The sequence below is a fragment of the Salvelinus fontinalis genome, unplaced genomic scaffold, assembly GCF_029448725.1.
Source record: "Salvelinus fontinalis isolate EN_2023a unplaced genomic scaffold, ASM2944872v1 scaffold_0246, whole genome shotgun sequence".
NCBI classification, from domain to species: Eukaryota; Metazoa; Chordata; class Actinopteri; order Salmoniformes; family Salmonidae; genus Salvelinus; species Salvelinus fontinalis.
This window is the reverse complement of record NW_026600455.1, coordinates 110,897-122,509: the sequence shown is the minus strand read 5'-3', so window position 1 is coordinate 122,509 and position 11,613 is coordinate 110,897. Positions and strand designations below refer to the sequence as shown.

Below are 11,613 nucleotides of genomic sequence, written 5' to 3'. Positions count from 1 at the left end.
CCGTTAAAACAATACATTATTTCAAGAACTTCATAGTGCCCCTGTTTTTAAGACAGTACTCACTGTTTGTAATCTGATCTTGAGCCTCCTCCCTTTTCACTTCCAAAACGTCTTCCTCCTCTTTTATTGAGATAGCCTCCTCTTCCTCTTTTACTCTAAAAGGTTCTTCCTCTTCTTTCACTACATTCTCTTCTTTCAATGTTATGGCATCTTCCTCCTTTTTGATTCTGAAAGCTTCTACCTCCTCCTCTTCCACTTTGACAACCTCTTTCCCATCTTCATCTTTCACTGTAATATCATCCTCTTCTGTCAGTGTGATAGCCTCCTCTTCCTCCTTTTTCATCCTGAAAGCTTCTTCCTCTCCTTTCACCAGAGCTTCTTTCTCCGTCGAGCTTAGTGAACTCATGCTCCGGTCGATTAGCCTAGTGCATTATCAATGTACCACATTTGCTAATTTAACAAGCAAATTACGTTTAAATGAACTAGTAGACAAGTAAACAGAATTATATTCAAAACACTAAGAGTAAAATACACAAGATTGGTCTAAAGCGCTTCAATGTTTCGGTTTTAGGTTCGCTAGCAAATCACCACGTTGGTTGAATCAGAAGCCTTTTGTCGCTGTTGAAGAAGCCTCCAGTTCCGTCCACTAGATTATACGTCACGCAAGCAGCATCACCTGAAAGACTCAAATTTACATTTTTTTTTTTTTTTTTACATTTTAGTCATTTAGCAGACGCTCTTATCCAGGGCGACTTACAGTAGAGTGCATACATTTTATTACATTTTACATACTGAGACAAGGATATCCCTACCGGCCAAACCCTCCCTAACCCGGACGACGCTATGCCAATTGTGCGTCGCCCCACGGACCTCCCGGTTGCGGCCGGCTGCGACAGAGCCTGGGCGCGAACCCAGCCCAGCCTGGGCGCGAACCCAGAGACTCTGGTGGCGCAGCTAGCACTGCGATGCAGTGCCCTAGACCACTGCACCACCCAAATCGCCATCTGCTGACTGGAGTGGGTAACGCAGATTGGAAAAATATTAATTACAATGTTTATTCTTGCAAGCAATGTCATGAGAGCTAATAAAAATAAAAATAAACAGGTGTTGTGTTTTCTCTTACTTCTTACAGCCAATACTTTACTCCAGGGCTGACCTGCCCATTAGGTAGGATTAGGTGACAGATTAAAGAGTTTTCATTTTTATGTCATAGTTATTCTGAACCCACTGCCTGCAAGTCGTCTAAATTAGCCTAAGTGATTTGTATTTTCCTTCAACTTTCTGAAGAGGAAAAAGCCCTGAAATGCCCGTCTGAGTGCATTTGTCTACCACTATGTTTAGCTGTTGAGCGATTATGCTAATGACAACCATCTTCTGTTTGATGGAAAAGCTTTCCCAAAAACCTTGTCAATTAAATGTTAACTACAAAGTAGTCTATGCCTACCTGGCAGAATGATATCATGATTATTTGCATCAATCCTGTTGTGATTTGTTCAGAAAACTCTGCAATCACATGTGTGCTACAGAGACACCACTAACCAAGCAAGGCTCTTGCTGGTGCCACTAACATTAAAGGGTATCTACACACAAAAATGAACATTTCTTAGATTTTTCTCAGACTTCAAAAGTGGTCTCCTGATGTGGTTTAAGTATTGTTGTGGACTTAGAACATCCAATGTTGTTGTTTTTCTTTTAACAGTGTGATTTAGAGAGAAAAACAGAAAAACAGGGACAAATGTGAAACCTGGAAAAACGGAGAAAATGGAATTAGGTTAAAAAAAGAAAAGACAATGGATTTGATACAGATGTTATATATAGATAGAGATGTTATAGGGCCCTAAATATTCTATACATTTTCTCTCATTACTGGATTATCTAGGGATAGTGTAGAGTAACAGCTGTATCCTGAAGTGACCTTTAACCTACCTGCTCCTCAATACCTCTTCCACTGGATCAAAGCTTCAGCCAAGTAGGATACATGATAGTGTCAACACATGGAGCTGGGTTGGATATAGTCATGGTAGGATACATGATAGTGTCAACACATAGAGCTGGGTTGGATATAGTCATGGTAGGATACATGATAGTGGCAGCACATGGAGTAGAGTTGGATATAGTCATGGTAGGATACATGATAGTGGCAGCACATGGAGTAGAGTTGGATATAGTCATGGTAGGATACATGATAGTGGCAACACATGGAGTAGGGTTGGATATAGTCATGGTAGGATACATGATAGTGGCAGCACATGGAGTAGAGTTGGATATAGTCATGGTAGGATACATGATAGTGGCAGCACATGGAATAGAGTTGGATATAGTCATGGTAGGATACATTGAGCGGCAAGATGCTCTTTACTATTCGGCCATCAGATTTGCCACCAATGCTCCTTATAGGACACCTCACTGCACTCTATACTCCTCTGTAAACTGGTCATCTCTGTATACCAGTCGCAAGATCCACTGGTTTAATGCTTATTTATAAAACCCTCTTAGGCCTCACTCACCCCTATCTAAGATATCTACTGTAGCCCTCATCCTCCACATACAACACCCGTTCTGCCAGTCACATTCTGTTAAAGGTCCCCAAAGCACACACATTCCTGGGTCGCTCCTCTTTTCAGTTCGCTGCAGCTAGCGACGGGAACAAGTTGCAAGAAACACTCAAACTGGACAGTTTTATCTCCATCTCTTCATTCAAGGACTCAATCATGGACACTCTTACTGACAGTTGTGGCTGCTTTGCGTGATGTATTGTTGTCTCTACCTTCTTGCCTTTGTGCTCTGGTCTGTGCCAAATAATGTTTGTACCATGTTGTGTTGCTGCCATGTTGTTGTCATGTGGTGTTGCTACCATGTTGTGTTGCTACCATGTTGTCATGTGGTGTTGGTACCATGTTGGTGTTATGTGGTGTTTTTACCATGTTGTGTTGCTACCATGTTGTGTTGCTACCATGTTGTTGTCATGTTGTGTTGCTACCATGTTGTTGTTATGTGGTGTTGCTACCATGTTGTGTTGCTACCATGTTGCTGCCATGTTGTGTTGCTACCATGTTGTTGTTATGTGGTGTTGGTACCATGTTGGTGTTATGTGGTGTTTTTACCATGTTGTGTTGGTACCATGTTGTGTTGCTACCATGTTGTTGTCATGTTGTGTTGCTACCATGTTGTTGTTATGTGGTGTTGGTACCATGTTGGTGTTATGTGGTGTTTTTACCATGTTGTGTTGGTACCATGTTGTGTTGCTACCATGTTGTGTTGCTACCATGTTGTTGTCATGTGGTGTTGCTACCATGTTGTGTTGCTACCATGTTGTTGTCATGTGGTGTTGCTACCATGTTGTGTTTACGCCATGTTGTGTTTCCGCCATGTTGTATTGCTACCATGTTGTTATGTGGTGTTGCTACCATGTTGTTGTTATGTGGTGTTGCTACCATGTTGTTGTTATGTGGTGTTGCTACCATGTTGTTTTAATGTTCTGTTGCTACCATGTTGTTGTCATGTTGTGTTGCTACAACGTTGTTGTCATGTGGTGTTGCTACCATGTTTTTGTCATGTGGTGTTGCTACCATGTTGTTTGTCATGTGGTGTTGCTACCATGTTGTTGTCATGTGGTGTTTCTACCATGTTGTTGTCATGTGGTGTTGCTACCATGTTGTGTTGCTACCATGTTGTGTTGCTACCATGTTGTGTTGCTACCATGTTGTTGTCATGTTGTGTTGCTACCATGTTGTTGTTATGTGGTGTTGCTACCATGTTGTTGTTATGTGGTGTCGCTACCATGTTGGTGTCATGTGGTGCTTCTACCATGTTGTGTTGCTACCATGTTGTTGTTATGTGGTGTTGCTACCATGTTGTGTTGCTACCATGTTGTTGTTATGTTGTGTTGCTACCATGTTGTGTTAGGACCATGTTGTTGTCATGTGGTTCTGCTACCATGTTGTGTTGCTACCATGTTGTTGTCATGTGGTGTTTCTACCATGTTGTGTTTCTACCATGTTGTGTTGCTACCATGTTGTTGTCATGTGGTGTCGCTACCATGTTGTTGTTATGTGGTGTTGCTACCATGTTGTTGTTATGTGGTGTCGCTACCATGTTGTTGTTATGTGGTGTCGCTACCATGTTGTTGTCATGAGGTTTTTCCACCTTGTTGGTGTTATGTGGTGCTTCTACCATGTTGTTGTTATGTGGTGTTGCTACCATGTTGTGTTGCTGCCATGTTGTTGTTATGTGGTGTTGCAACCATGTTGTGTTAGGACCATGTTGTTGTCATGTGGTGCTGCTACCATGTTGTCCTGCTACCATGTTGTTGTCATGTTGTGTTGCTACCATGTTGTGATGCTACCATGTTGTGTTGGTACCATGTTGTTTTGCTACCATGTTGTGTTGCTACCATGTTGTTGTTATGTTGTGTTGCCACCATGTTGTTGTCATGTGGTGTTGCTACATGTAATAATAACATGTATGATTTATATAAAGTTCTTTAGTAACAAAACATTAGTGACATAATTTTGTATTTAATATTACATAGTAAACTTTAATAATTGTAATATGTATGTTTAAATGACTGTACTAAAGTTTTTGAATAAAATAAAAGGTTTGAAATAAAATGTAATTTACTTTCAATGAATTTAAATCTCTCTCCCTCTGTCTCACCCCTTGGCTGGGAATGTTAAACGTCAAGAAGATGTGAATCTAGGGGGGCTCTTGCACACAGGGGAACTATATGTACACAAAATAACTAACAACCTGGACCCCGAGGTGTCTTTCAAAACATATGTTTTACAAACAACCTAAACAGATCATTTTTACCCTTTCCTTTGAAGGTTCATCAATGTTCAAGATGTTTTTTAACTTAATATGACGTGGAAACAACGTTTATTCAACCAGTGGGAAGTAATGCGTATTGTGTGTAGATTGCTGAGGAAATTGTTTCATTTAATACATTTTTTAATAAGGCTGTAACATAACAAAATGGGAAAAAGTCAAGGGGTCTGAATACTTTCCAAAGAAACTGTAAGTGATTGAGGAGAGAGCATTGTTGCTATATTCTAATTAAAACCATTGACCCATAAGGGAACATATGACCAAAGCAATGCGTGACCCATACAGAATTTAAAAAATATTAATCTCAATGAGAAATATAATTAAATAAACAAACATTTGCATAACCAAAGACATGAAAACTGGTAGAGAACATTGTATTTAGCTAGGATTTCATATGGCCAGGAAGGTTACTGAGAATAACAATAGACAATAGTTAATGTTGCTAGTTTAGGGATGAAGATAGTGAAGGTTCATTATGTTAAAGATGTTTTTTATTTTGATGTGGAAACAATGTTTATTGGAAAGTAAAACAAAGAACTCTTCATTAAGACAATGATAAACAGCAATCCGTGGGAGAGTTGTGGTGGATATTATAAAATAAGGATCTGCTGGAGTCCAAGTCAAACCAAGATTCTTTATTTCTGAGCTCAGAGAGAATAACAGAGTTTGGTATTTTATTAGGATCCCCATTAGCTGTTGCAAAAGCAGCAGCTACTCTTCCTGGGGTCCACACAAAACATGACACATAATACAGCACATCAATAGACAAGAACAGCTCAAGGACAGAACTACATACATTTTGTAAAAGGCACACGTAGCCTACATATCAATGCATACACACAAACTATCTAGGTCAAATTGGGGAGAGGGGTTGTGCCGTGAGGTGTTGCTTGATCTGTTTTTTGAAACCAGGTTTGCTGTTTATTTGAGCAATATGAGATGGAAGGAAGTTCCATGCAATAAGGGTCCTATATAATACTGTACGCTTTCTTGAATTTGTTCTGGAAACTTGGGGACTGTGAAAAGACCCCCGGTGGCATGTCTGGTGGGATAAGTGTGTGTGTCAGAGCTGTGTGTAAATTGACTTGTAAGACCTTGGATGATATCTGTACATTATAGGAACACCTGTGATGACAAAAGTACAATGATTCATGTGTTGCTTTAGCTTGAGATTAAGAATCCGTGGTTGACACCTTGCAAGTGCATGAAAAGTTCAACTGTACAAAGTCAGATGTCTGCGTGTTGAAATTATATTTTAGTTAACAGATGGATAAAGGGAACTAAGAGTTCCTGTTGATACTATGTTCCAGTCTCTCTTCCAGTCTGACATGATAGCAATGAGGGGAAGAGTCTTTATTATGGCTAGAACTCTCCCCATCTTCACAACCATTGAATCTATATGTTTTGACCATGACAGTTTACAATCTAAGGTAATGCCAAGTAATTTAGTCTCCTCAACTTGTTCAACAGTCACACAATTCATTACCAGATTCAGCTGAGGTCTAGAACTTAAGGAATTATTTGTACCAAATACAATGCTCTTAGTTTTAGAGATGTTCAGGACCAGTTTATTACTGGCCACCCATTCCAAAACAGACTGCAACTCTTTGTTAAGGGTTTCAGAGACTTCATTAGCTGTGGTTGCTGATGCTTATATGGTTGAATCATCAGCATACATGGACACACATGCTTTGTTTAATGCCAGTGGCAGGTCTTTGGTAAAAATAGAAAAGAGTAGAGGGCCTAGAGAGCTGCCCTGCAGTACACCACACTTTACATGTTTGACATTAGAGAAGCTTCCATTAAAAACCTCAGAGTTCTACTAGATAGAGGCAGAGGTTGAAAAGCCACAGCATATACGTTTTTTCAACAACAGGTTATGGTCAATAATATCAAAGGCTGCACTGAAATCTAACAGTACAGCTCCCACAATCTTGTTATTATCAATTTCTCTCAACCAATCATCAGTCATTTGTGTCAGTCAGTACATGTTGAGTGTCCTTCTCTATAAGCATGCTGAAAGTCTGTTGTTAATTTGTTTACAGAGAAATAGCATTGTATTTGGTCAAACACAATTTTTTCCAACAGTTTACTAAGAGAACAGGGCTCCGGGCAGCCGAGCGGAAATGGAGGAAAACTCGCCTCCCTGCGGACCTGGCATCCTTTCACTCCCTCCTCTCTACATTCTCCTCTTCTGTCTCTGCTGCTAAAGCCACTTTCTACCACTCTAAATTCCAAGCATCTGCCTCTAACCCTAGGAAGCTCTTTGCCACCTTCTCCTCCCTCCTGAATCCTCCTCCCTCTCTGCGGATGACTTCGTCAACCATTTTGAAAAGAAGGTCGACGACATCCGATCCTCGTTTGCTAAGTCAAACGACACCGCTGGTTCTGCTCACACTGCCCTACCCTGTGCTTTGACCTCTTTCTTCCCTCTCTCTCCAGATGAAATCTCGCGTCTTGTGACGGCCGGCCGCCCAACAACCTGCCCGCTTGACCCTATCCCCTCTCTTCTCCAGACCATTTCCGGAGACCTTCTCCCTTACCTCACCTCGCTCATCAACTCATCCTTGACCGCTGGCTACGTCCCTTCCGTCTTCAAGAGAGCGAGAGTTGCACCCCTTCTGAAAAAACCTACACTCGATCCCTCCGATGTCAACAACTACAGACCAGTATCCCTTCTTTTTTTTCTCTCCAAAACTCTTGAACGTGCCGTCCTTGGCCAGCTCTCCTGCTATCTCTCTCAGAATGACCTTCTTGATCCAAATCAGTCAGGTTTCAAGACTAGTCATTCAACTGAGACTGCTCTTCTCTGTGTCACGGAGGCGCTCCGCACTGCTAAAGCTAACTCTCTCTCCTCTGCTCTCATCCTTCTAGACCTATCGGCTGCCTTTGATACTGTGAACCATCAGATCCTCCTCTCCACCCTCTCCGAGCTGGGCATCTCCGGCGCGGCCCACGCTTGGATTGCGTCCTACCTGACAGGTCGCTCCTACCAGGTGGCGTGGCGAGAATCTGTCTCCGCACCACGTGCTCTCACCACTGGTGTCCCCCAGGGCTCTGTTCTAGGCCCTCTCCTATTCTCGCTATACACCAAGTCACTTGGCTCTGTCATATCCTCACATGGTCTCTCCTATCATTGCTATGCAGACGACACACAATTAATCTTCTCCTTTCCCCCCTCTGATAATCAGGTGGCGAATCGCATCTCTGCATGTCTGGCAGACATATCAGTGTGGATGACGGATCACCACCTCAAGCTGAACCTCGGCAAGATGGAGCTGCTCTTCCTCCCGGGGAAGGACTGCCCGTTCCATGATCTCGCCATCACGGTTGACAACTCCATTGTGTCCTCCTCCCAGAGTGCTAAGAACCTTGGCGTGATCCTGGACAACACCCTGTCGTTCTCAACTAACATCAAGGCGGTGACCCGTTCCTGTAGGTTCATGCTCTACAACATTCGCAGAGTACGACCCTGCCTCACACAGGAAGCGGCGCAGGTCCTAATCCAGGCACTTGTCATCTCCCGTCTGGATTACTGCAACTCGCTGTTGGCTGGGCTCCCTGCCTGTGCCATTAAACCCCTACAACTCATCCAGAACGCCGCAGCCCGTCTGGTGTTCAACCTTCCCAAGTTCTCTCACGTCACCCCGCTCCTCCGCTCTCTCCACTGGCTTCCAGTTGAAGCTCGCATCCGCTACAAGACCATGGTGCTTGCCTACGGAGCTGTGAGGGGAACGGCACCTCCGTACCTTCAGGCTCTGATCAGGCCCTACACCCAAACAAGGGCACTGCGTTCATCCACCTCTGGCCCGCTCGCCTCCCTACCTCTGAGGAAGTACAGTTCCCGCTCAGCCCAGTCAAAACTGTTCGCTGCTCTGGCACCCCAATGGTGGAACAAACTCCCTCACGACGCCAGGTCAGCGGAGTCAATCACCACCTTCCGGAGACACCTGAAACTCCACCTCTTTAAGGAATACCTAGGATAGGATAAAGTAATCCTTCTAACCCCCCCTCCCCCTTAAAAGAGTTAGATGCACTATTGTAAAGTGGTTGTTCCACTGGATATCATAAGGTGAATGCACCAATTTGTAAGTCGCTCTGGATAAGAGCGTCTGCTAAATGACTTAAATGTAATGTAAATGTAAGAGCAGGCAACAAGATCATAGGTCTGCTGTTAGAACCAGTAAAGGCCGCTTTACCACTCTTGGGTAGTGGAATTACTTTGGCTTCCCTCCAGGCCTGAGGACAAAGACTTTCCTCTAGGCTCATATTAAAAATATGATAGATAGGAGTGGCTATAGAGTCAGCTACCATCCTCAGTAGCTTTCCATCTCAGTTGTCAATGCCAGGAGGTTTGTCATTATTGATCGATAACAATTTTTCCACCTCTCCCACACTAACTTTACAACATTCAATACTTGCACTGCTTTTCTTTCATTCTGTTTTTTTACAAGTTTGTTTCCATCATTCTTTATATCATTGATCTTGGATTCATAATAAAGTTTATTATTTTGTTGAGTTTGGTCACATCATTTCTCCATTTGCAGTATGTAAGCCAGCCAGACTTATTAGTCACTCCTTTTGCCCCATCTCCTTCAACCATACAGATGTTCAATTCATCATCAATCCATGGAGCCTTAACAGCTCTAACAGTCAGTATTTTAACAGGTACAGGTTTATCAATAATTGGAAGAAGCAATTTCATAAGGCAAAAACAGGTAAACACATTATCAGTCAGATGTGAAATTTCAATATACACGCTAAGAGAAGTAATTTCTCTCTCCTGTATGTATTATCTCATTATCTCAGCCCCCCGAAATGGTTAAAACGCTTTCCACACTGGGAGGAGTGGTAAGGCTTCTCCCCTCTGTGTATTTTCTTGTGGTGGTTCAGGTTGCTTTTCTGGTTAAAACTATTTCCACACTGGGAGCAGTGGTAAGGCTTCTCCCCTGTGTGTATTCTCTCGTGTTGGTTCAGGTTTCCTTTATGGTTAAAACTCTTTCCACATTGGGAGCATTGGTAAGGCTTCTCCCCTGTGTGTATTCTGTCATGTCTTTTCAGCCCCTCTGACCGGTGGAAACACTTCCCACACTGGGAGCAGTGGTAAGGCTTCTCCCCTGTGTGTATTCTCTCATGTCGTTTCAGCTCCCCTGACTGGTTGAAACACTTTCCACACTGGGAGCAGTGGTAAGGCTTCTCCCCTGTGTGCATTCTCTCGTGTCTTTTCAGCTCCCCTGACTGGTTGAAACACTTTCCACACTGGGAGCAGTGGTAAGGCTTCTCCCCTGTGTGTATTCTCTCATGAGTTTTCAGGTTACCTAAATCATTAAAACTCTTTCCACAATGGGAGCAGTGGTAAGGCTTCTCCCCTGTGTGTATTCTCTCATGAGTTTTCAGGTTACCTAAATCATTAAAACTCTTTCCACAATGGGAGCAGTGGTAAGGCTTCTCCCCTGTGTGTATTCTCTCGTGCAGTTTCAGATTCCCCGGCTGGCTGAAACCCTTTCCACACTGGGAGCAGTGGTAAGGCTTCTCACCTGTGTGTATTTTCTCATGTTTTTTCAGATCCCCTAACAGGTTAAAACACTTGCCACAGTGGGAACACTGGTGTCTTCTTGTTGGTTTGGACGTCCCTGGCTCTGGTTCCTCCGAGTCTGGTCTTTCTCCTGCCAAAGACAGTGTGCTTTTAAAAAAAGAGACCTGAATGACACCTCCACATGGTAAATAGGCCTTGCTACGAGGGTAAATCCTAATCAGATCGCGCAATAACCTAAGGCCAGTTTTAACAATCTTGGTGTGATTTTAAAACAAATGTTGTAGAGTTTCCTGGTAATTACTGATAATGTTTACATTACTTACTTATTTATTCATTCTGTTTTACAAGTCAGAACACAAAAAACTAAACCGTTCTTGGACACTCAATAAACAGATATCGCTTAATTCCAATCGAGCAGGTGGTTCTAAATATATAACTTTCATAGCTGTATGATACAGAATGCGACCTACAGTCGTGGCCAAAAGTTTTGAAAATGACACAAATATTAATTCCCACAAATTTTGCTGCTTTAGTGTCTTCAGATATTTTTGTCAGATGTTACTATGAAATACTGAAGTATAATTACAAGCATTTCATAAGCGTCAAAGGCTTTTATTGGCAATGACATGAAGTTGATGCAAAGAGTCAATATTTGCAGTGTTGACCCTTCTTTTTCAAGACCTCTGCAATCCACCCTGGTGTCAATTAACTTCTGGGCCACATCCTGACTGATGGCAGCCCATTCTTGCATAATCAATGCTTGGAGTTTGTCAGAATTTGTGGGTTTTTGTTTGTCCACCCGCCTCTTGAGGATTGACCACAAGTTCTCAATGGGATTAAGGTCTGGGGAGATTCCTGGCCATGGACCCAAAATATTGATGTTCTGTTCCCCCGAGCCACTTAGTTGCCCGAGCCACTTATCACGTTTGCCTTATGGCAAGGTGCTCCTTCATGCTGGAAAAGGCATTGTTCGCCACCGAACTGTTCCTGGATGGTTGGGAGAAGTTGCTCTCGGACGATGTGTTGGTAGCATTCCTTATTCATGGCTGTGTTCTTAGGCAACATTGTGAGTGAGCCCACACCCTTGGCTGAAAAGCAACCCCACACATGAATGGTCTCAGGATGCTTTACCGTTGGCATGACACAGGACTGTTGGAAGCGCTGACCTTGTCTTCTCCGGACAAGCTTTTTTCCAGATGCCCCAAACAATCGAAAAGGGGATTCATCAGAGAAAATGACTTTACCCCAGT

General features: G+C 42.9%; 1 protein-coding gene across 1 annotated transcript in view; it reads right to left on the bottom strand.

Moving 5' to 3' along the window:
• Nucleotides 1-5,447: 5,447 nt before the first annotated feature.
• LOC129844887 (zinc finger protein 436-like) overlaps nucleotides 5,448-11,613 on the bottom strand; it is a 28,152-nt gene continuing 21,986 nt past the window's right edge. The window contains exon 4 of the mRNA XM_055913057.1: nucleotides 5,448-10,493. Coding sequence (XP_055769032.1) covers nucleotides 9,628-10,493 — 866 coding nt within the window. The 3' untranslated portion in view covers nucleotides 5,448-9,627. The remainder of the gene's footprint in view (nucleotides 10,494-11,613) is intronic.